Raw genomic sequence first — 26277 nt, forward strand, 5'->3', positions numbered from 1 at the left:
AAGTGCAAAAAAGAAAAGCAGCTAGCCGTTGTTCACCGCATCAAAAGACGAATAAACACGGCGAATTTGGGAACGCAACTTGCACCGCCAAGACAAAAAACTCGACGAAACATGTGCGGTTTGTGTGCGAAACACGCTAAAATAATAGGTGGATTTTTAAGCGATCCTACTGCAGATGGCCTAAAGGTGACGATATCCAGCACATTATCACTGCTGGATTATCGTGTCAGCCAGGGATTTAGGTATATTATGACATCCAGGTTAAGCCAGGATTCGCTGGAAAACTTTTTCGCTATAGTCAGGCAATCATGTGGGTCTAATGTCCACCCAACACCAACGCAGTTTCTAATTGTCGTTACTTGCCTATCCTTTTATAACTTTTGCGAAAATAGTACGCTCAGGCAATGCTGACCTTAATGGAGCTAGTGGAGAAATGAGTTCTCTCCTGAGTGCGCAAGATGCTCCAGCACAATAAGCCAGGGCTGCTGCAATCGACCATCTCATTGAGGAAGGAAACCTTCAGCCGAGCGCATGCCTCGTAGTATTCCTGCTGAGCACAGAGAGTTGGTGGAGCAGAAGAGCGACGACCGTCTAATACATTACATGGCAGGGTATGGTGCTCGAAAGTTTCTGAAGTGTTATTACTGCATGTCTTGCAAGGCCTTTCTTTTGGAAACCCCAATACGGAAAGCAGAAACTCTGAGTTCGCTGTGACATGCGACAAGGGAGGGTTGTTATATCCTTCGCTGGAGCTTTTCAGGGCAGTGAAGAAGTTGGAGGACATCTTCACTGTGCATGTTCTTCAGCCCAGAGAAACTCTGCAGTGACAGCATAGTGGATGTAATGTTGCTAGTGAAGGAGAACTTCGGCTATGCCTTAGGCTGCAGCCAGCACTAGGATGCGCTCACAACAGAGTTGACCAAGTTCTATGTGCTGACCAGGCTGCACTTCTATGTAAAAGGGATCAACCAATCGCGACAGGAACGCGTCGTAAAAAGAAATTGCACGCGAAGATAAGTCGTTCCTCATAGTGCCTCTTTCGTAGCAGCCATGCACTTTGAGAAAGGAGTAGCTGCCCATCTTTTGTACCACTAAAGAGTTGTTTGTGGCCACCACGAGTTCTCTTTATTTTGCTGTGTTGCGAAATTTCGCTATCCCTGGTAACCACTACGAGTCCGCATAATAGTGGCATCACCATAGGATTAACTCCCTAGCTTTCAGTGGATATATGCTTTCGTAAACAAAATCGCAGTTAAAGGAATAAAACCTCATCATATCTGACCTCTGTTCCGAATGTGTTAGCACACGCGCCGCGATTGCTTGGCTCACTCGAACTTGTGAATGCGATTGGGTCCTGACCTGTATAAAAATTGTTAATGGCAAATGAATTAGGCAATTTACCCATTCACATATTTACCTCTTCTACGGTTTTCGCGAGCTTTTAGTTTAGAAATCAGTCGCATCGTTGTGCGGCCGTTAGTCTGCACTCGTTGGGTCGGCTTTATTTTCACGCAAGCTCGAAAAACGTCCGTCTTTCCACCTTTCTCTGCGCCTTGTCTTAATTTCAGAGGAAGTTTTCAGAAAACATGCTACGGAGCTGCGCGCTTTCTTTTTTCGGCGTGATACCAAGCGCACACGGCTTTCTCTACCTGGAAAATGCTCAGAGTTTCGCGTTCCGTACAGCCCATGCTCTAGTGGCGCCATCTGGCGGCGTCGACGTGAGATGCCACACCCACGGGCTCTCCCTGACCCCACTACCCCCTTCTAGTTCACTATAATAACGTGAACCATAGAGTTTCTCACTATAACACCATAGAATAAAGAACAACTTAGACACCTAGAGGGAAATCTGGCGCCGTGCTAGGGTGGCTAGAAGGGAGTGTTGTAGAGGCTTCGGAGTGTTGTAGAGGCTTCGTAGTGGCTAGGAGTGTTGTAAGAGGCTTCGTCTGAAACGTTGATATGGCTACGCAAATAACGCGTTCTCAAAGTAAAATCTTCATAAAATGCTTCCATTCACGCATATTACATCTTTACTCACCCACAATACATGACCAAGCAAAGAAAAGCAAGAACAGACGACCAACTGTTTCAAAGCGAGCGCGAACCTTGTCGTCTGTTCTCCAACTTTAGCGGCCCGCTGATACTTTTTACGTAAGATATAATCGTACACGCTATAACAAGTTCTCATAGTTAAACAAAACATGTTTTCGCGTAATAATAAAGCTAAAACAGCTTTTCACGTGCTGTTCTAGTAGAAAATGAATCATTGTGACAGACGGAACGGTACTTGCCAAGCGCGTCTTCAAGGTGTCCTGTCTCTACGAGAACGATGCCAATCCGAATCCACAATATACCGGCATTCCCATGCATACCACTAAAGGGGCTTTACATACCACAGCGCAGCAGCGCCAGATTTCCCTCTAGGTAATGTAGTGAGAAACTCTATGCTCAGTAGTACCTATTTTCGCTGGGCCCTGCATATGAGGTTTGGAGATTGTAGCGTTAATTGTTGCACCTGAAATAAACTATTTATTCGTATTTTCTGCTACTGTAATGCACTTTCCTAAAGAATACGCTCAGTACTGTCTATTTTCGCTAGGGCCCTGTGTGTGCAGAATGTAGCACAACCTGTTGGCCAAGAAATAAACTATTTATTGGTATCTTCTACTACAGGAATGCACTGTCCTAAAGAATACGGTCAGAAGTGCCTAATGTTGCTAAGGGCATCTACACGGGGTTTGCTTATTGTGGCGTTAGCCACGCTTCAGGGTCGGATTTGTAAAACGGTCACATACCTGTCACAGGAAACGGTTGAACTCGGCAAGAATGCTTCGCACCCGCCGTGGTTCCTATGGTGTTGGGCTGCTAAACGGGATCGCGGGATTGAAACCCCGGCCATGACGGCCGCATCTCGATGGGAGCGAAAGTACTCGTGTACTTACATTTAGGTGCACGTTGAAGAACCACAGGTGGTCCAAATTTCCGGAGTCCCCCACTACGTCGTGCCTCATAATCAGAGAAGAGAGGGGGTTAACCGAGGGTCTCGATTTTTATTAGTCATATCATAAGAAGCCAACAAACACTGACACCAAGGACAACATAGGGGAAATTACTTGTGCTTAATAAATGAAATAAAGAAACGATAAACTAATGGAAATTAAAGTGGATGAAAAAACAACTTGCCGCAGGTGGGAACCGAACCCACAACCTTCGCATTTCGCGTGCGATGCTCTACCGATTGAGCTGCCGCGGCGCTGTTTCCCCATCCACTTTCTTGGGTATTTATGTGTACTAGTAGAACCCTGGGAGTGTAAGCCAGCGCCACCGCTCAAAGACCTTGGCGGCGGACGTGGAACGCCCTTTTTGCCGCAGGCGTCACGAGAACGTGATCTTTTTGGGTGAAGGTACAGTGAACTAGAATATTTTCTAGTGCACTGTAGGTGAAGGCAACTGGTCAATAAACCCACACATGCTACCTGAAGGCATCAATGTTGCCGGATTCGAGACCCTCTTTTTGTAATAAACGAGAAGAGAGGTGGTTAACCGAGGGTCTCGATTTTTATTAGTCATATCATAAGAGGCCAACAAACACTGACAGCAAGGACAACATAGGGGAAATTACTTGTGCTTAATAAATGAAATAAAGATTTTTTTAAAGATTTCATATTTCAAATAAAGGATTTCAAATCAAGATTTCATTTATTAAGCACAAGTAATTTCCCCTATGTTGTCCTTGGTGTCAGTGTTTGTTGGCTTCTTATGATACTCATAATCAGAAAGTGGTTTTGGCACGTAAAATCCCATAATTTATTGATGCTGAGAGAGAGAGAGAGAGAGAGTGAGAAAGAGAGATCATCGGGCTCCATATAAAACAAAGACAGTGGACGACACACGTAAGACGTGAACAGATTTATTAACAAAGTGTACAAAGAATACCATCTCTAAGTATGCTCACGTGAAAGTATTTTGTTTCTTCTTTCATATCGCCCGCGCTTTCTCTTGACTCCCCCTCCTAAGGCACTTGTGTCGTTTTCATAATTGCACCCTGAGATGCGTCGCCGTGTCGTGGGAAATATGTACATGCAATTCGAAAAAGTTACAGCACCATTAGAGAGGTTAGTGCACAACCCTGATGTTCGTCCTGCACATTACACGACGAACGAGAATGGAATGCTGTTTTAAATCTCATTGCCTTTTAATTTTTTAGTGATTAGAGGTGCAGTGCTTGTCGGCTCTTGAAAGGCAGCAGCACAAATTCAGATGTCAGTGTTAAAAGTTTCATCTGAAAGAGAGAGAGAGAGAAAAAAAAACGTACATTAGTACTAAACACTCCATGCCAGCTGGCTATATTCGTTCGGTGAATGCCTGCGCTATTTATGATGGTCTTCAAAGCAACCTAATTCTTGCTTTTGAAACTACCCAGATTCTCCTAGTGATCTTTATGGTTTAGAAATAAAAAAATATCAGCTAAAAGATGCTAACACTTCCCTTCCGTCGTCTCCTGTCGAAAGGCTACACATCCCTGTTTCTTTCAGTAATTTTTTTTATTCACTGAAACTAGGTACAGGTATAACCAGTCCTGTATTCATAACTTTCCCAGTCGCTGGCATGGCATTTTCCACCTACTATCAACATTCGTTCGTTCCACATTAAACCAGACATTCGAACAAGCGTCCATCTAATGTCGCGCTTATCACCGATACCGCATTGTTATAAAGTTCACATAGGTTGTACAATTTCGATGTGTTCTTTTTTTATTTGCTGATTCTCACGTTTTTGTCTTCGCATTCAAGATATACTAAGAAAAACATAGATCTTGCTTCTGTCAGTAACATGAGCTTGCCTTTCCTTAACCTGTGATCTCTGACCAGGACTGTTTACTATTACAACCACCCTGATTTGAGACGCACAAATCTGGCTCCAGCCAATGTAAAGCATGATGAGTCTTCCGGCACTGACTGTCCCGTAGATATCTATACGCTTTAAATTAAAAATACATTAAATATATTTGTAATGAAGTGTGGCTTAGGATACTTGCTAAATGCCCGGGGAAAATGTAATAGTGTGAAGTAAACGGACAGAGTAAGGCATTCGGAATACAACAAAGTGCGCCTGTCCTGCAAGACGTGTTTGACAATGTCTTCGTTTACAATTAATCACCGCTTCATTCCGAGAGCAGCCACACACAGCGACGAAAGTCTCGCTATAGAAGATGGAATGCTTACCTAGGACAGAAGCCGTGAGTAGCACGAGCATCAGTTCAACATTTACACACTAGGACGGCTGGCAACTGCTGCAAAGAGAAAATAAATAAACGGTTTTAATCTCCTATAGTTATCAGTTTTGTTGAACATACAGACTGCTTACGAGTGGCGAAAGTGCTACAGGTAGGGAAGATTTCTTCGTGCCCGGAACTCGCGCCCAGCAGCATTTCAATAAACTAACACGAGAAACAGCGAAAGACACCATGGTCAAAAAACAATGATGGCACAGGCCCGAATGCTAGACTAAACAAGTCCAGCATTCGTCCCTGTAGTTCTTGTATCTTCTGTGTGCGCTGCTTTCGCTCGTTCTCGTTTTAGTTGCTCATCTACTAACTCGCCGAGCACTCAGCCTCGTAGCGGTATTTTGGTAATAAGTACCTGTCATAAGTGCTAGTAACGTACTATCCACTAATAAATCGCGATCTGGCAAGGACCTCTCGACAATGTCTATAAAAATTGGAGTTGGAAAGCTTGATACAACGATGACAACAGCAGCCACAGGAAGTAACGCTATCTGATGTTGCCTCTGATCTTTGTGTCAACAATTTCCCGACACGGCACATGGAGTTCTGGGACACAGATGCCGCCTTTGATGACCCATTTCAGAATTTGGCGACGTTGTAATGTCGTTCTGCATCGTCTGCTCAGACGCAGTGGGATACGAGATCCGGAGATATCCGTACATATATGAAAAAAAAGAAACGATAACCAGATTTCACTTGATAGGTTTATTGCTACGCATTGCGCATGGTTAATGTAAGTTTATAACCCGCGCGGCTACCAGTAATGACTCGTGCAAGGTGCCTCGTAGCAAATTTGCAAAAATGACAACAAAAAAAATGAAGAAGAAACTATTACGCTTTCGTAAACTGCAACTCCCAGAGAACTTAATGCAGATAAATTTGACATTACCCCATTATTATGCGCATAGCTTTACGAAGAGTCACGAAACCGAGGTATAACTTTTGTACCTAAGCAGTAATTAGACATGTCTAATGGGAACGAAAGGCGCAAAACGACGAAGATAGGAACGCAGTAACAATGCGTACGCCATCACCGTTTTGCCCTACTTGTTCCCCTTCGACATGAATGACCAACTAGCTCAAACAAGATACTAATTTGACATGTCTTTATGCGTTTTGAAGGCTGTATGAGAAGCAGCCGACATATAACTGCAACATGGGACTTCGTTGCGGAGCTTGAGAGATGTAAACATAGCTTCTAAACTTTTTTTTAGCCCTTCCTATGTTTTGTAAGTTTTATAAAATATAGAGGCCTAAATAAAAAAAATTTACGACTATCAGTCACCTACGTGCCACTATTTTTTTAATGACACAACTTTGATTAAAATTCCTATAGCGCGGTTGTGTAGAAAGCACACGCTTGTTAAACCTGCATCTGAACACATGCAATTCGGATTAAGTGGTTAAATTTTATTTTGAGAAAACGAACGAAAGACAAATCATCATTTCGCTATTTCTTCATATAAGCAAGCCATTGCAGACCCTCCGAAGGGACGTGGCAGATGGAAGCAGTATGTCGCCAGAGAGAGGAGCGCCGTTATTAATACGTCGGAAAGCAACTGTAACGTGACATAACAGCACCGCAATCGGCTTGGGCTTTTAGGTAGTGTCAGCGTACCGGTGCAGGAAAAAAAAAGCAAGCTAGGACTTGTTAAAGGTGAAGTGGACATATCTCCAGCCGTAGACATCAATACAGAGCAGAGCTAAAGTTGGGGCATCCATGGTTTGAAAAAACAGCGTATAAAAAAAAAAAAGAATATGACTGACACATAGCTACGACATATAGTAGTGATGATGATAGATGGTCATAACTAACACATAGCGAAGATAAAGAGCATGAAATTAGCTGAAAAATAAAGACGCAGACGTGTTGTCTTCTTGTTTATCACCAGCGCTTGTTTTACGGTGTTTTCTTTTTGAAAAGCATTCAGCTGCAGAAACTGTAAGCGAAGTAAAGTGGTCAAGGTAACATAAAAGGTAGTGCCTGTCTTTCATCCTGTTCGTATGTTATCGCTTCTTTTCGTTTTTGACTTCGCAAGGCAGCATACAGCTGTTAGCTTCTGCTTAGGAAGACCGGATACAGCCAGGCTGAGTAATCCTTGAGCTCACCCCCCAGCTGTTGCTACCTCAGCTGCACTTCTGGAAGAAATCTACAGAAGTCCTAAAAAGTACTTACCGAACTGATTTTCTAATTTTCTACCGTAAACAATCACGGTTACCTATGTTCACTTTGTTCGCGCTCTTCAGTGTATCGGTTTGAAGAAATTTTTCTTGAAAGGCGAGCCTTCCCAACGCTCGCGAATTGTTGATCGAAACTGAGACCCTATGCTGCTGATCCCCTTCACTCATCGATGATGCTACGAATCCGAGCACAACAACCACTGATCACCATGGCCCACTCCCACTCATTAGGCACAGCTAGGTCACTCATGCTCACCTACGCCTATCTGTTAGGCCGCGCCTCGTGCTGTTGCCTCAGTCCAAAAGGCACCGGCCGGTACCCCTTGTTGGCACCAAAAGGCTGAACAGTCAACAGTGGCTTCGCAGCGCCACCACGCTTCACCGCCACGTCACCACCGGAAGGCAGTCGTTGCCTCGCGTCGGCCCTGGACCGCTGCAGCTCGTCGCTCATGCTGTCTGAGTCTTCGAGAGGCCTGTACCGGCCCTCCTTTGGCACTTCTGACACCTTCTTCTGGGGCACGCTGTAGATGTAGTTGGAGTGAGACTCGTACGTTCTGCCACTGTTTGTCCTCTGAAGGGCCTCCTTCTTGAACACGCTCATGGCGTGGTCCACCTTGCGGTCATCGTAAGACGAGCTCCTACGTCTCGTCGGGCTCGAACTGCGGTTTCTGGTAGGGTGACCTCCCACCTGCGATGCCGGCGAGAGCGACCGTCGGTCGTCGACGGAGTGACCGTTGCACTTGTCGCCATTTTCGACGCCTCCGCGCATGACGCGCGATATCTGGTCGTAGATTCGCTTCTTGGCGGGTGCCGAATTTCGCCCCGGTTCCGGCACCACGGCGGCCGGGTTGTAGTTCTCGAGCGAATTGCGGCACTCGTCTCCCGAAGAACGGCCGCCCTCGGGCTCTGGCCGAGGTGGACTGAAGTTCCGAGAGTCCGCTCCCCCTCCTCCGTGTCCGTTCACCTGGTGGTCCGAGTCACGGCGCCTCACCCACTTGCCTACGCCGTTGGTGGAGACCCCCTTATTATGGTCAGGGCCATTACCATTCCAGACCGCTTCGTCCCCGTTGACTAAGTCGCCGTTCTGCTCGCCTTCGACCTTCTTCGAGTCGAGGTTGAGCATGCGCAGTTGGTGCCGAATGTCCAGCTTCTCTTTGTCCCTTTGCTTGCGGAACTCCTCTTCGACGCGATTCATCCAGCGAATCTCCTTCTCACGGAGCCTCTCCTTCTCCGCAACTTCCTGCGCCAGCCGCTCCTCTAGCCTCTTCCGTTCCTCCTTCCTGACAGTGCTCATATAGGAAAACTTCTTAGATTTCTTGTTGTCGAACCTGGACGGGCGGGTGCTGCTGCCACCGCCGTTGCTGTTGTTCGCGGGCTTGTAGCCCGAACCCGTCCGCACCTCGTATTCAGGCAGATACATGACGTGGCCCTCCCTCGAGAAACTGAACGACGACGTTCTCCGAGCCGACTCGCTCCTGGAGTTGTCACGCCACACAGGACTCTTCTCCTTAGGCTTCTCCTCCACTTCGGGGGTCGCGGACTCTTCAGAAGACCTGCGCATGTCGATGTCTCCTCCAACGATGTTGAGAGAATTGGGCGCGCTACGGCTCAGGGACCAGTTGGAGTCGATGCCACCGTTCTGCCGGTCTCCAACGTAGTCGCGGCCTCGGAGGCCTAACGCTTTGCGCAGGTTACGCAAGCTGTTGAAGTTCTCGGCGGTTGGAGTCATCATGCGTGGGTTCTTTCGTAGCCGTCCCCGTGGTCTGCTGCTCTGGTCAGAAGAATCCTCCGTCCTCATAGTCGCCGACGGTGTAGACCAGGGGAGGAACATATTGGCCGGCATGGTGAACTTGGCCTGGAGTCCAAGCATACCATGCGGTTGCTTCTCCTGCAGTCCCGACGTGTTGGGGCCCACGCTGCCGGAGTCGGAGTCATCCATGAGGTCTTCTTTCGGCACCCACTGATCATCGCGGACGCCGTCCGGGGGCGATGCTCTCCCTACGCCCTCCGACCGCCTCCCGGGGCCCGGACCGAAAGGTGCGCCGTCGACGGCGTCATGGATGAACAGCGGACTACCTGCGTCAGGAGAGATTCCTGAGTCGCCGCAGCGGTCGGCCATAACTCTCCTAGGTGCCATCACGCGGCTGACCCTCCTGATTTGGTCTTCCAGGACGTCACCATCATCGGTACTAGCTTCGGAACGCAACCTTTCACTCCTTCGTGCCTGTGGGCTGTCAGTAGCCCATAACGACCTCCACGCATCAGTCGGTGAGAAGCGCGGTATGTCCATTTGTTTCCTGGGAAGCGTGGGCCTGAGCTGGATGTTGACGTTGAGGTCCTGGTCCGAGCCGCTGGACAGAGAGGACTTCGCTGAAGACGTTCCGCCACCACTGAGGTTGTCCAGAGGCCACTGGGACTTTGGCCACGCCGAGACGGGGCTGCGGCTATTACACTGCCTGTTCTCAGTTTTACGATTGGCGTGATTATAGTGATTGGGTTCCTGATTGACGTCGAAGACGTGGTCCTGCAACCTGCTCGAATCGTTCAATATGTACTCGATCACTTTTGATTCTCCCTGAGAATGGTCGTCGATCGCGGCCAGACTACGCGGATTGAGGGACGGGTTCTCGCGTTTCGCTGCACCCTTGTCAGCTTTCGTCTTCTTGACGTTTCCGTTGGGTACGGAGCCGTCCTTCAGTTTGAGCGCGTCGAAGTTTGAAAAGTAATACTGCTTCTTGGGCGTCGACTTGGGGCTTTTTAGATCGCCGTTGCAGGCAGGCGGCGTCTTCGATCCCCTACCATTCTCCTCGGCGACCCTACGGGCGAAACCATTGGAAGCTCTGCGCTTTGCAACGGCCAGAAGCTCCTCCTTGAAGTCTTTTGCGAGCACAGAGGGCTCTGCTTTGGCCGCGGGGCCGTCGCTCGATGACGTCGTCTTCTTCTGGCCCGCACCTTCAGGCCTCGCTGGGTCCGCCTTCGAGAGTCTCCACTTTTCAACATTTCGCCGGTTCTTCTCGTAGCTGCTTCCAGGGCGGAACACGACGTTGTCGTCCGAGTTGTAATCCGGAGGTGGAGGAGGCGGGGGAGGCGTCGGAGCCGGCGACTTGCCCTCGCTGCGGCGGCCCTTGAACTTGGAGAAAACGGTCTTTGCTCCGGGTTCCTCCGAGGCTCGACCACTCGGAGGCCTGTCCGAGTCCTTCGGAAGGCTACTGGACAGTGGCTGCGGCGGGTCGGGTGCCTTAGCTTTCTTCCGGGATTTGATCTTTGCCTTGCTCGGGCTGATGGCAATCAAACTGCGCCCTGTGATACCTGTAACGAAACACGTTTGTATTAGGACTCATAAAGAACAGAGCCTGTGAGCTCTCAAGGACACCGTATCACTCTCGAATCTCGTTCTAGGTAAGTGCTGGCAAGTAGGTGTACATAGCTGCAAGAATGTTTCATTTACTAAGTGAGAACACGGGGAAGGCGGGAGATGGAAATTCAAGGCAATGAGCAAAACGAGAACAAGGTAAAAGCGGGAGCGAACGTTTCGACAAGTGGACTTGTCTTGTCGCCTTGAAAAAGATAAGTCCACTTGTCGAAACGTTGACTCCCGCTTTTGCCTTGTTCTCGTTTTGCTCTTCATTTACGAAGTGTAACAATATGTCCCTGAGCGTTAGCCCTTTCTTCGGTCAACCTTCTTGGAACTGTCGCGGTATACCACTCCTAATATTATTCCAATTAAGTTTCACTAAGTCGCATATCTTTATCTTGTTCCACATAGATCAAAAGTGGTACATTATTCCAGGAATGTTCCCCTTCGAGCCCTGATGAAATCTATGTGAAACGAGATATGGAGAGTAATAAAGGCGCTAAGAATGTGTTCTAAATAAGTGTGCATGAGCCTGTCCGCATATGCAACGTGGAGCAGAAAGCAGTCCTTGGCTATCAGTCGCTGAACAAGTACGCCGCGCACATATGTACCCTAATTATCTCCCATTACCATGCGGGGAGTAAGCGACAAGAAAAGGCCATGCCTAAAAAAGAAAACGTGCTCGTGTTAGAAACGAGTTAATAAATAATCATTGGGCGTCACTCTCATAGGAACCGCAGGTATAGAGCCAGGCTCTTTATCCGTCTCGAAGCTTTGAATTCAAGCAGTTTTGCACTGTCTGCCAAAAGGGCTCCACGCCACAGGAGCAGCAGGTGTATTTAAGCTCCCATGTACGCATAGAGAATTGGTTCCTGCGAGAATTTATTTGTAACGGCCGCTTAATCTAATAAATTCTGAAGGTAATCACATTCTCAAAAGCTAATTAGATTGAAGAAGGCATTTTAGTTGGGCTTGTTCGTGCACATTAACTTTTGGGTGAACTTAATAGAGAATAATAAATAATAAATAATGAGGAGTAAACAATAAATAAACTGCGTTCGTAGTTGTTTCCTTCTTCGTCCCGTCCTCACGCAGTTCACCCAAAAGCTAATTAGATGGTGAGCCGTCGTCAAATGACGGTGAACACCATCCCGTCTGGAGTGATTGGTTTTCCCCATTGTTTGCTAAGGTTCTGCTCACTGCTGTGGGCGAAACGACCTGTTAGTGTAGGCTAAGGCTCCCCTTTAATATATCGGCTCAGACACGTTGCTGCTGCTGATGCTTTCGTAGACCTTGTTTGCCTTTACGCCAGTTCTCTTGGCAACAATGTATTTGTTGTTAATAACGTATATTGTAGCACGTATTTAGGTCACGCTTATATGAATATTCGTCAGTGCTGTACCAAGCAAGGGCAAAATGCAATACCAGTAAGCGTAGATTTCAAGTTACTTGTTTATGAGTCACTGATTCTAATAACGCGAACGAAATAGCGCAAACGCAGGGACACTAACATGCGCGAATAGAACACCAGTAAATTGTACGTTACCACGTTATCGGTTGTGCTTTCCGAAAAAAAAAATACCGCAAACACCACGCGCGTTCCCTTCGGTTGGTCTCTTTGCTCTTACAATAAAATACACCATGGGCTATGTTTTCATTAAAGTTATGTTCTAATAGTCCCTCAAGCACAGAGCACAGCGAGCAAATTTAGGACATTATATGACATTCATTTGATTGCACTTTGATAAGTGTACCAGTGTCATTGTCCCCTTCTCGAATTTGTGCTAGTACGTTCCCAGTAGCACGGAGTGCCCGTGCAAATGCTGTGGTAGTCGTCGCTGCTGCGGGACAAAAAACGGAGCGAGAGATACGCTTACAGTCTGCGGGTAAATGTCACAATGTTGTGTTAAAATGGAGCTTTATATCATGGCACACCTAAGTTTTCTCATTCAAACACGTATTGAAGGCGGAAATGCTCGCATTGGATAATCGTGAAACTTGTTAGTGGAAGAATGGAAAACACCATATTGACGCTAGGAAGCAGGATCTTCAGTTAAGAACCTTATAATTTTCACAAGAATTGCCGAAGATCGGCGAATAAGTAATATCGACGCTCGCAGTTAAGCGCCACGTGCTAACAAATCAAAATACACGTATAAGACCTTGTGGGGATGCGTGACTCTCACGCGTCCCCTGATATGTTGTTTTCCCGCATAGCTCCCTACTCCTGTAATCCGGCTTCGCCGCGTGGCCTGGTGCCCGCGGCAGTCGGTGTGGTTGAAGCGCATTGCGAGAGATGGCACGAGTGTGGCTCTGCTAACGCCACCTAACAGCCGGGTTAGTTGGGCGCGAAAAGGAGAAGACTCTTCCTCTTTGGCTCGGGTTCGGAAAGCAGCGCGGACGTTCTGCACGTGCGCCGATCCATGCTTCTGCGAGACCGTCTCGTGAGGCCTACTCAGGGATGGACGAACACGATCGTTTGAACGCGCCATCGTTCGCGTGACCGTACGCGCGAACGACTAGCTAGGCGTTGGTATCCAGCATGGGGCAAACATATTCGCTCGCATTGCGTTCGCGGTGAGTCGGACTTCAGCGGTTTGTCGCGCGCCAATTGGCATGTTTTGTGGATAGCAACTCGGCTAGCAGGCATTGATCTATGAAAGGTGTGATAAATGCCCCTGTGATTGTTTGCACTACTGTGTTGTCGTTCATTTGTCCCAAGCGCACGGATGAGAACCCCACAACCTTCAGAACTAGTTTAGGCATGCGATCTTACTCGATCTCAGCGCAACAGACGCGGCCTTCTAGGTGATATGTGCAATCCTGTTATTTGATGAGACGCTTTCGTTTTTCTTATTTCTCTTTGTAAGCACGTCTCTGTGTATGTGGCATTTGCATTGCATTAAGCACAGTTGTAAGTACAGCGCAGTGTGCGCCTTTCTTTCTGTCTTCCGCGAATTACCAATGTGTGCCCAAGCCTTGCCCTCTTTAGAGGAAGCCGTATACCTCAGGAACTACTATCTAAACGCAGGTGGACGGAGAAATAGCTTTTAGAAACAGCAACGACTTTCAGAGCGCTTGTCGCGTTTAGAAGCAAAAGTTGAAATCAACCATTTATAGAGAGTAGATTTTGTTATTTCAGCTATGAATCTTTCTACATAAGTTCTCCAAAACCACGAAATTAAAAGAAAAAAAAACTCTAGAATCAGGTTTACCACACTGTAACTCGGGAATATGAAGATATACCAGTATTCTGTAAACTGAGCGGGCGATACTGATGTACCGCTCTTTTAAGCATTGTAACCATTTCATGCAACTTGTAAACTGATATATCACATTTGCCCGTTTCAGACACACTTATATATACAGTGCACAAAACAGCCATATTGGTGCAGAGTTACGGATGTCTAAACTTCGCGCTTCAAGCTTTTAAAGCTTACAAGCTTTTGACAATTTTCGTAGAACATTGGAGGCATTAAATCGAAATTTCGTTCCTTACTTTTGGTAGAATGTAGCTTATTCTCTTAATTGCAACAACTTTCGCTCACATTGGATCAGTTGTTTAATGACATCATTTCTGCTTTTCGCGTGCATTTCAATAGGGAAATTGGAGTCGGCTCCGAGGAGAGAACAAGAGGCAATGCGTACGGGAGTAGTCTGCTTTAAAAAAAAAAGTTAAATACTACGAAACAACATTGACGAAGAATGGCGCGATAAACAAGGGAAGAGAAAGAAACACGACACAAGTGCTCGTGTCGTGTTTCTTTCTCGTCTGTTGTTCTTTCGCGCTATTCTTCGTCAGTACATATGGAATGTCAACACGCCCAGCATTCAGAAACAATATTGTTGTTGCTGCTGTTGTTATCGTCGTCATCGTTGTTGTAGTTGTAATTGTTGTAGTAGTAGTTATTGTTGTAGTAGCAGGTGTTGTCGTTGTTGTAGTTGTCCTTGCCGTTGTTGTAGTTGTCGTCGTCATAGTTGTCCCAATTGTTGTTCTAGTTGTTCTTGTTCTAGCTGTTGTACTTGTTGTCGCCGTCGTCGCTGTTGCAATTTTTGTTGTAGTCGTAGTAGCAGTAGCAGTAGTTGCTATTGTCGTTGTAGTTGTAGTAGTAGTTGTTGTAGTTGTCGTAGTTGTTGTAATTGTTATATTACCAGTAGTAGTAGTAGTAGTAGTAGTAGTAGTAGTAGTAGTAGTAGTAGTAGTAGTAGTAGTAGTAGTAGTAGTAGCAGTAGTTGGTGTTGCTGTAGTTGTTGTTATTATTGTTGTAGTTGTGGTTCTTGTCGTAATTGTGGTGGTAGTAGTAGTAGTTGTTGTCATTGCTGTACTAGTTGTAGCAGTCGTTGTTCTTGTTGCAGTACTATAGTAATAGTAGTTCTTTGTAGTAGCAGTTGTTGTAGGACAGTTGTCCTTTGAACTCGTGGCTTTAACATGCCATGGGGATTGGGCCAAGAGTCGAGTGGGAAAAGCTAAATGAATACTTCGAAATTACATTTCACTTGGAAATTCGCGAAGGCTGACAAATTGAGTGCGAAATAAAGAAACAAGTGCCCACCTTCGTCCTCCTCTTCGTCGTCGTCTTCGTCGTCCACGACGCTGCGCGCAATGTCCGGGTCGCTGTGCGCCCGTCGCCCCGGCTGCAGCTGTCCCGGCGGGTCGGACTGTTGCTGTTCCATGTCGGACATCGAGCGCCGTTGTTGCAGTATGCGCAGCAGGTCGGGGTTGTCCTGCAACAGCGACGACGATACACGACAGATTGAGCTACTGGCCGAGTACGTTATTTTGCTTTAGCTCCGTGATGCCCAAACACTGCTCCACATCAAGAACCAGAACAAGTTGTTCGCCTTTATTCCTGCCTACTGAGGGTACATTTGCACACGCACGCACATGCGCACATACGTAAAAAATAGAAAGAGAGAGACTAGTCAAATGCTGACTGAATTATAACTTAATTAGTATAACAATCAATTAGTAATTGGTTGGCTGAACTAAAGATTAAATTGTGGGCTTTTATGTGCTAAAACGAGGACGTAATTATGAGGGACCCCGTAGTGCACCAGACTCCAGATTAATTACCTAAATATAAGTACACAGGCGTTTTCGCATCTCGCTCCCATCGAGATTCGGGCGTCGCGGCCGGGATCGAACCCGTGACCTCGAGCTTTGAAGCGCGACGCCGTAGCCGCTAAGCTATCGCGGCGGGTAGTCTGCTGAACTATACACAGCTGAAAACTCACTCCAGCGTGTCAAAAGCGCTAATAGGCTATGCGGTCTGTTTCTTTTGCCTAAATGGGAATTTCGATGTACAGAAACGGCGCAGCATATACTATACATCTCAGGGTTGCCCTTTCGAGCAGCATCCATTTTACTAAGCAGTCAAAACATAGTTATGACAAATTCATCGATCTAGCCCTGCTACCATCGATCTAGCAATTTTCTAGCACTGCTGACAAGCACCAGCTGGCACATCAGTAAATTTCGCAACAGAATTCGGTATTTTTCGAAACTGATGCTAAGCGCAGTATTTCAGCTAAATAAACGAGGCACGCTCTGAAGTGACTAATTAATGAAAATGCGTCATCCAGCTAGCGTCAAACTACGATTATTCTTGTAATGACAGCGTCTTCAAGAAATCCAGCTGATGGTATAAAATTCTGATATCTGCCACAGAAAATTTTAAAGCGATCAGTATCCGGCGTCCGGATCGGCGTCGTTGCCGGCGTAGGCGGGGATGTCCGTTAGTCCCAATCCACGCAGGCTCTGCGTGGCGCAGAGGCGTTACTAAACTAATTGAATTTCTCAAAGTAAAATGCGTCAGAAAATTCGTAAAGTACGACTTACACGCAAGCTACAGGCACGATAGCGTCGGATTGTATTTTGAACATACGAGAAAACATAATTCTGTTATACGGAAACTCAAACACAGACCCCTTTTCCAGCAGCCGTTTGAGGTCTGTCTTACTAAAAGCTGCGCGCCCCACTCGGTTCTTTGCAACGCCACCTAGATGGCGCTCGCCTCCGCGCATCCGTGGCAGCGGCGACGACCGCCGTGGGGAAAAAGAAAAAAGAAACAGAAAGCTGGCCTTCGTGCATATCAAGCGTTCGCCGCCAGCGTTTCCAGGAAAACATTTCCAGTAAAACAGCGTGTTCCATTCTAAAGCACTTCTGGCAGTTATGCAGGTTATTTAGTAACGATAACTTCAGGCTGTATGTAGGTTATTTAATAGTGGCATACCGGAAACCACCATGGATCCTACTATGTGGTAATATTACGGCAATATACTACATGTCCAGAAAAAAAAAATGCGGCCTTCGGGCTGCCTAAGGATCGCAGTCTCGGGTGGGGGTGAGGGGGTGGGGGAGGCGTGATCACCCTTGTCCCTCCCCTCGTAATTGACACTTATACGACCGATCAACTGCTCTACGACTAACCTGCCCTGCCCGATTCGACTCCTTCCTTACATGGCCGAACAGGATGTCCTAACATTATACACACATCATTCACAGCATCCGTTACGCGGTCTTTAGCTTCTTCTGAAGTTTCCTTGTAATCGCCCTAGTTTTACCACTCGCCTGTAAACTGTCTGAAGTGCAGCCGTTATACACGAAGGCGCGGCACTGCGCGTACCTGCACGTCCGAGTTCTGGCTGATCAGGCGGCGGCCGCTGATGGTGCCGCCGCTGTGCAGGATGTGCCCGTTCTGCGTGGTCTTGAGCAGGCGCACGCCTTCGACCGCCGGCTGGGGCAGCACCCGGTTGCCGGGGCTGGCGAACTTGCCGGCCAGCCGCTTGTGGCCGCGCAGGCCGCCATTGGCGTGCAGCACGCCTCCGTTGGTGCTGCTGCTGCCCCGCGACGAGGACAACACGGAGGAGTCGCGCGGCCGCTCGTCGGAGGCCTGCGAGTGCGAGTTGCCCATGGCCTTCCGGAAGGCGACGTCCTCAAGCCATCGGCGCCTGCAAGAAAGAAGAAAACAAAGCGCGTGAATTAAAACGGCACGCATAAATGAAAAAGATCGCTCCCAAATGAATGCGAATCCGAGCAAAGATTTGCACCAAGGAAGTGAAGCCTCACAAGACAGTTGCCACACATCCTATGGCAAGACAATAGGAGGTCTAGTTTGCCACCGTCTAAAACCTGCACAAGGTTTAGCTATAGCCCTGCGCTATACCGAGTCTTTTCAAACGATTCACTACGTCCGAGCTTACCATGCACTCCTACAGTTTCCATTATAACCGACATATGTTCCTGCATGCTTCACCGGCTCTACTGATGCCGGCTGCGCGTTTCGTCAGACTGCTCATACGGCCGATGCAGGGCCCCAGTGTAGGCTGCGTTGTTGGCAATATTGTGAGAGCAATTACATATGGACCCTCCAGGCCATTTTTCGTCTTCGGCGTCGCTGTGAGGTTCCGTATAAAGTCCAAATGTGATAGGATCAATCGCGCCCCACACGCCGTACATTGTGTGTGCGAAGGGAAGCAAAGCATGCGAAGGTAGGTGAGCCGAGAAAGAGAGTGGCTCGATGCCCGCCGCATATTGAAGCACAGCTTAAAGCGCGCGCAAGGCGGAGGGGGGAGCGAGGGGAAGCGGGCTAGCGCACGTCGCATACTTCAGCCCAGCCGTGCACCGCTCGCACCCTATGTTCTTCAGATATGTTCTTTGCTGAAGGTCGCGCAATCTCATGTTCCGGAGCCGGATTGACGGGACAGGCAGCGGAAGCGTTCGCTCCCCTCTGTTTGTGCACTTTCATCACGCCAGCAATGTAACAGCGATGATGCTGATGAAAAACGTTTATTCAACAGATTGAGAGTTTCCACGCCAAAAATGGCCCTTTACATAGGCGGAGTCCTTAGTCTGGGACCCCACTGGACGAAGCTGCTACCCGCGCCCGTTGGACTAGAGCCCTTTGAGACTCCAGCGCCGAGCAATTGAGTAGGGCTGCCTCCCATGCCTCTCTAGTGGGGGAAGGGACGAATTCATCTGACATGCCCACACCATGTGAAAGTTATCGGAGACTTCCCCACAGTGAGGGCATCGCCCATCAACTTTTTTGCACCTGACACCACGCTTGCTAATTAATAAGACAACGTCTACTGTAATTGATAAGGCCCACAGAACCACGAATCTTACTTCGTGTAGTGTAATACTTTGCTATCGCTATCGATGCGTCGCCTTTCGGACGAAACTGCGACTTTTTTTCTTTAAAGGGCATTTGACGCCGACCATGCCGCAGCACGAAAACCATCGTGGAACTCCTCTCAACAGCTTTGCTGCAAACATCTAAAATCTATTCGCATAGAACTATGACTGAAAGGATTGGCTTATATAGTAAGTTCAAGTCCATTTTGCACACGGCACCGCTCACGCGATTAAAGCATAATGACCAGGAGTTCTGCAACAAAAAAAAAAAAATAATAATTTCCTCAATGCCTAGGCATGAAACCTGAAACTGAAGGCTACAAATTCGGACTTGGCATATACATTTATTTTGAAATGCAATTATGACATTGATTATAATAATCGATGCCACAAACATCTGTCATAGGTTAGAGATATGGCACAAAAGACGCGTCAAACAAGCTTATACGGCCCAGTGCAATCACTAAGTATAATTAAATTGCTATTTTAAGTAAAACTTTGCGTGATCAGACATCACGGAGGCACATGCGACGCAGAAGGGATTTTAGACACGAGGCTTCTAGAACCAGCGCAGAGATTAACTTTCTACTGCGAATATAACATATCAAGCCTCCAAGCCTTATCACGTAGTATAAAGCTTTCCGCTAGTTTGCATTTGGGTGCTGGAACACACTTTTCGTAGGCTGACTTTTGCGTGGAGTCAAAATACGAGAAAGTTCATAGCGGCTTTTCTTTTTTTCTTCTCAGCCATGTGCATGTAAATAAATGTCGGGAATAAAGACTCGGGCTCGGTTGTCGTGGACGAGAACCACGTGTTTGAGAAATGTCACGAAGGATATGTGTGCCCCCTCAAACTGTGTCACCGGACAGTGGGCTTCTTTGAGACGGCCGAGACCGTGTTCTTTTTTTTTTTTTTTTTGCCGCTCAGCATTCTTTTCCCTATTGCATCTATCTCATTGCACATGAGGAGTGGCAGAAGGTGTCACTAAAATCCGTCCGTGCAACTTTCTTACGGTACCCGTGCACTTTCTTACTGCGGACCCTGCTATTAGTAGAGATGCATTGAACGCTTTGGCTGCACAGCAAGAAGCCGCGTGGCAAACAAATCTAGGGCAGCGGCGTCTCGGTATTTATATATGCCAAGACCTCCCCGGTCGGCGATTCGCGATGCACTGGACACTTATGTAATCCAGCACATCACAAGAAGATAGGCGGCCCGGCTGCGAGCAGGGCGACATAAAAGCACGAGCAAAGAAAACAAAAAGGGATCTTCCGTCTCTCCACACGCGCTCCCGATCTTCACCCGATAAGCTACGAACTTGAAAAACGGGACAAAGCGAGTTTATGGACCACGGCGCCCGGGGGCGCTCTGCGAGAGATAACAGACAGCGGCGCCGCCTAGCGGCATGCGAAGGAAAGCCGGGGGGGGGGGGGGGGGGGAGCGTCGCGTACGGAAAGAGACCGACCGGGTCACTCAGAAAACGACGCGGCCCATAGCGACGCCTTTCCTCAGCATCCTCTCCGTATTGCCATTTTGATTCCCACGCGCAGACACACGCACGCTGCCACGTGTACGTGTATGCAACCGAATACAGGAACGGCTGATCGCGCACACAGAGGAAACTCCGAAGCCAATTGGTCGAGGTAGCAGTACATAGCTCGGCGGCGCTGTTACGTGTCGCTGGAAAAAACGGTGCCGGGGCGCCACGCGTGCGAGATAACGCGAGATCTGCTCTCGCGTCTCTGGCATTTATAAACGCTCGTGCGTCCAGACCGGTCTTGAGTCGAAATCTTGCGAGTTATTACGGCCGGAAGAGAGAAGGGTTGTCTGGGCTGTTATGGACTGTAAACTGCAGTGTACCGAAGAGACTGGATCTTCATGGCGTGGTGTTTACGAATAATCAATCAATCAAGTTTTATTTTCGCCGCAGACAGTACATTGTTACTGCGAAAATAGGGGGCCAGAGAAAAAAGCTGCATCTGTGCAGCTTGACTAAGCTCTAGCCACCCGTACAACAGCAGTGACACGACAATTTATTATCTTAACAATAATAATAATATATAATAATATAATATATATAATATAATAATATAATAACAATAAAAGGGTAGCGCTCATGAAAGTCATACGAAACGCCCCGATTCACTAACTCCCAGAAGTCGATCGCGAGAGCACTTCAATGGGAGGCCTCACTGACACGCGAATAGGAAAGGAAAATTCTGACGATAGCCGCCGGCTTATAATTCGCATTGCACGGCTCCCACGGCACGTAGTTCGTGCGCGAAACATTGGTGGTGGAGGTGCGAATCTTCGATACACGAAGTGACTTGCGACACGCGTGATTCCTGGTCCAGAATTTAATAGGCCAAGTTTCGGCAGCCATCTTGGTTTCGGCGATGCCGTGCCTTTCATTTCGTCTCGTCGTGTGCGGAAGGAACTCTTTGTTTTTTTTTTTTTTTTCTAAACACGTTCCGAGACAGGTACGTTTCGCACTCACATATTATAGAGATGCACTGTTGCTGCGCTGAACTGCAGAGCAAACACAACTGGCGCTCTACAGTGGCTTTCATGCGTGTCGTTTCCGGCGTTGCCGAATCGAATTACTAGGACACAGCAGTGCTGCGTGTGATGCGTGAGCAAAGAAAGCGGTACCAAGCGTCTGCGCTTCGTTCTACATGGCGTATTTTCGTACGGCTTGTGAAATCCAGCTGGGCCGCAACTTCTACGCTGTCTCCCCTTACAGACCGGCACAGAACTACAGACCGGCACATTACCGCACGGCACCCTGCTGCACGCCATCTATTCCGCCAGCTACAACTGCACCTTCTGCTCTGCGCGCGATCCCCGCTACCACGTGATATGGGAGCGTGGGCGCAATCCGTCGATACCAGCTATCACCGGACTAACCGTCCAGCAGAGGGAGTCTAGGCTGGCAAGGCAGAGTCCTGAAGACCAGCATCGTTTCAAGAACAAAGCCAAGCTATCGGATCAGGGCCACGGCATCCATACCTACGCCGGCCGCCTCTGAAGATTCTTGTGTCGGCTAACTTTTATAAACAAAGTTTATTCCTCTTCATCAGACCACCTTGTTCTCTGCCGTCCTGTATTGCGCTTCCGTTCCCTTGGCATCCATTTTGTAAGTCTAATCGACTACCGATTGTCCGCCCTACATGTCACATTTTCTTTTTCATCTTAATGTAAACTACAATATGTTACCTTCTTGCTGGTGAAGCAGCGCACTGACACGGACACAGTGAAGACACACAATGAAAGACGACACTCGCTGCACTCGCAACTATTCTATTTCAGTACACATACTTCGTATTTATATACCTGCGCACCCTCAGGCGTCAAATATAATCAAGGCAAGAATAAAGGCATTTAAAAAAAATTCATTTGCCCGCGCATACTCGGGCGCCAAAGATATGTCACCTGTCTATCATGGTGTGCAATCCTATCGCATTTGTTGCACCCCCAAGAAAAAATTTTATTACACAATTTTATTTTCTCTTCCTTTAGTGTTCCTCCAAAAAGGCAACCTCATCATGGCTTAGAAGTACAGATGGCTGATTGATACAACCATCTCCCCTCTTGTGAATTTGAAAGTCTTCGATTATTTCGTTGGCAAGCTGATCTTTATGGTGCGATAAAGCTGTAGTATCATTGTAAATCGGTCAGGACCCATGTTGTGAGCAGTGCCCTTTAATGTGGGAAAGAGTGTGCCCTCCATGTGACCTTTCGTGCTCCAAATAAATTACAATATATATATATATATATATATATATATATATATATATATATATATATATATATATATATATATATATATATATATATATATATATATATATATATATATATATATATATATATCGTGTGTAAGAAAAAGGAGAATTGTCCTACGCAATTCCATTCCGAAATTTGCTATAAACATTGAAAACCCTCTCCCCTTTGGGGCAACCCCATTGGGTTTTAGCCACACGAACGCATGCAGGGCCGTATGCGAGTTCCTTGGTGACGCAAGGAGAATACCTAGTTAATGTACTGATTTAGTCATTATTATTTTTAAATAATATCAATTTACGTTAATTTACTGATTTATTATTTATTAGTTCACAAAATTCCAAATTAACTGATTCAAATTTATTGCCTTCCAACTTGCTCTCATTTCAAAAACACACGTTTTCCTATAACCGTTTTCCGTTTAACCACCGGCTTCTTGGCCAATCCTCCGTAGTGGGTACGCTACATGGCATAGGAAGCAAGCAGGCAAGCAGCCACGGGTGAGAGCTGTAACAGCTCAATCCCCACAATCGGCATTCGTTGCGTCCGTATACGGCGTGTACCGTATCTCAAGCTGTTTTCATACAACTTAAATACGCGATGTAAGTGAGACAAAGCGCTTCGCTGAGACCTGTTACGTTGATGTTACAAGTACTGGCGTTCACGCACCTGTAAGGCGCATTCCGGACTTTGGGCGGATGCCCACTTCAAATGGTACGGCTGGACAGCGAACTGGCGAGCGGGTTACCCTTAACACGTACCCACTCTGCTTTGGCACGCCTCGCAAACACTTGTGGTGCCATGGTTATAAGTTCTGTTGATACACTATCCTAGTATATCAATAGTTCTATTGATAAGAAAACACGGCCTGTGAGTTAAGCACACAAAGACACATACGAGAGCGCAGGGATCACGTACGTATACGCGAGCACGTGAACTTGCGATAAACTTCATTTGCTGGAGTCCTTCAGTGCGTGTCCTAGTGTGTCTCATCGATAGACCGTGTATTCGAGCGCGCATACCCGCACACTATCCCTATACCGTTTCGGAGTAGCCTACCTCGCCGACCTCTTAGAGCAACTCCACTTATAGTAAGCGTCTCTCGCTGTATAGTAAGTCAACCGGTTTACAAGAATACAACGGCACTCTACTGTATACACCGACAGACAGACGGAGGATTTCGGCTGACTCTCGTAACGCTCTCGTCGTCGCAAACGATGCGCCGAGCGCGCGTCTTCTGCAGAAGAAAAAAGTGGGGAGAGGGGGCGTGATGGCAGAGAGTCCTGTTTGTCCAGCAAAAAAGACAAAACGGTCGGGGGAGGCACAGACTGGTCATTACCTCGGAAAAGTCGAGCGGCTCCTCCTAGCAGGTCTCAAAAAAAAAAAAAAAAAAGCGTGCTGCTCTATACCGAAGCAAGAGGTGACGCCAGTCAATCGAAACAGCGAGCTCCAGTGGCGCATTAGTTCGCCACCGAAGACTCGCAGACGAGTTGAATAAGCGAGGGAAGAAACAACGTCACTTGTTGGTGCGGCATCGGTGCGAATATGCAGCTACAACGACAAGCGTTTGAAGCCCGTGGTTTCATTCTGGACAGTGTCGGATTCCGCCGTGGTGCCTAATTTGGCCGCGTTCGCCCGCTTGAGCGAATCAGAGAGCACGTTATCATTCCCACACCCCGCCAGCCAATCGGCGCAAGCAAATGGCACATATGGCATGTGCGAAATGACCTCACTCTCAACCCGAACAAAGCAAATGCCAGTGTGGACGGGTTTGCGGTCGCGCTTGGTGCAATTTGTTCCGAAATAAATAAATAAATAAATAAATAAATAAATAAATAAATAAATAAATAAATAAATAAAGTGCAGTCCGCGTCGCCAGAGTGAATGCGGCAGGTGTACGCCACACTGACATACCGGTGCTGCGGTATTCCGGGGCATACATTCAAAAATGAAAATTGCATTTATTTTTTCTACAGGCAACTTGCCCCTATTTCTGCAAATTAAGAGCAAACAGAGTCTCAATTAGATACTTTACCAGCTTAAATTGGTTTGTACTGCTGCTATCAATTGCCCCTTTTCACAATGTCGGCATCTTCTCTCTCATGCTATCTCTATGGTACATATGGTACAGAAGCAGGCGGCATTGCGAAGTTCCGTAATCAGGCGTTCCTTCGCAAAGATTTTTAGCACACGGGAAGGCTAGCCCCTGTATATTCAAGCGATCTCCCGCTGGAAGCAATCTCTCCACTCCACAGAGTCGAGCACAACGCCGTTCCTCGACTGAGGAAGACCGCTACGATTTTTACAAGAATTATCGCGCAATGTCAACGGAGCATAGTGGCCAATTCTGTCAACAGGCGGCGTTGCCATCCACTATCTTTACAGCAACAGCTTGGTGACGCAACCCACCGCCCCGTTCCAAAGGGGACGCTCATAACATCCATCCATCCATTGAGCGGATAAAAAAACAAAAAGAAAAAGAAAAAGCAGGGAAGAAATTGATAGAAGCGGACTCATTGCAAGCGTAGGTAATAGTACAATATTGACACGTGTACTTGTTAACGCGGTCACCCGATAAACAAGTACACTTGGCAATATTGTGATAGAGGCTTTAAATGCATAAGTGAAAAGATCGAGATCAGATAAGCAAAATGGAAGATAGCCATAGATGTAGTAAAGCCTGATTAAATCAAGCAGGCTAGTGGACTATTTGTCTCCGCCCAGTTTCAAAAGGAATGCCAACAAACATCGTCATTATCATTGAGTCGAGTAGATGTGTTGAGCTGAGGAACGATCTAGAATGATGATGATTTCAGGCGTCCCCTTTTAAACGGGTCGATCACCTAGTATGCATGAGTTAATCATGTATGCTACACACGTTTTTCATTCTAGCACTTTGTATGCATCTGCTTAGGCTTTTTTTTTCTTCTTATTTGTTTAACACTTCCACGTCTACCTTGTACCGCTACCTATGTCTCATCAGTTCCTATCAGTCTCTTCCCTGATTTTTTTCACCAGTACTCTGAACGACTCTTGCTTTTCTCGACTGCTGACCGGTTGATGCTTCCATCCACTTTAAGTACAAGCGCTTCTAGGTGTACGTTACCTACTGGTTTCGCCGGGTGAATATGCCTAAGCATTCTATTAGGATGTGCTGAATGGTATCCGGATTTTTTGCTGGAGCAGACACACGCCTTATCTTGTTGCGAAGATTTTCTCCCGCATATCTGATGACATGTTTAAGGCACGTACTGTCCTTTGTGTTATTGCCCAGATTTTCCCTTCTAGTGCATTTCTTGCCGTTCTTGTAAATCTCCATGTTCTCATCTGTTTCCATTCTTTGCATTCAATTCGCTGTCTCTGTTTCTCTCACTTTCCTTTTGGTGATTCCTGGCTGTCTATTTACACTTTCAATTACCCCGTGTTTGGTTGCCAACTTTCTTGCCTTCTTGCTCCGCTCTGTGTCCACGCTTTTGAGGTACACATACTTGCGCAATTTAACCGCCCGTTTATTTTCATCCGCGTCCCCGCGT

The 26277-nt window shown here is 47.2% G+C and overlaps 1 protein-coding gene across 5 annotated transcripts in view; it reads right to left on the reverse strand.

Annotated features, from left to right (window-relative positions):
• Positions 1 to 3894: 3894 nt before the first annotated feature.
• LOC142559951 (uncharacterized) overlaps positions 3895 to 26277 on the reverse strand; it is a 205669-nt gene continuing 183286 nt past the window's right edge. For all 5 annotated transcript variants that reach the window (XM_075671655.1, XM_075671657.1, XM_075671653.1 and 2 more), the window contains 5 exons: positions 17450 to 17774; positions 15377 to 15548; positions 7725 to 10777; positions 5226 to 5293; positions 3895 to 4282 (listed from right to left, as the gene is read on the reverse strand). In XM_075671655.1, coding sequence (XP_075527770.1) covers positions 7731 to 10777; positions 15377 to 15548; positions 17450 to 17737 — 3507 coding nt within the window. In that variant the 5' untranslated portion in view covers positions 17738 to 17774 and the 3' untranslated portion in view covers positions 3895 to 4282; positions 5226 to 5293; positions 7725 to 7730. The remainder of the gene's footprint in view (positions 4283 to 5225; positions 5294 to 7724; positions 10778 to 15376; positions 15549 to 17449; positions 17775 to 26277) is intronic.

This window comes from Dermacentor variabilis, chromosome 10, assembly GCF_050947875.1.
Source record: "Dermacentor variabilis isolate Ectoservices chromosome 10, ASM5094787v1, whole genome shotgun sequence".
NCBI classification, from domain to species: domain Eukaryota; kingdom Metazoa; phylum Arthropoda; class Arachnida; order Ixodida; family Ixodidae; genus Dermacentor; species Dermacentor variabilis.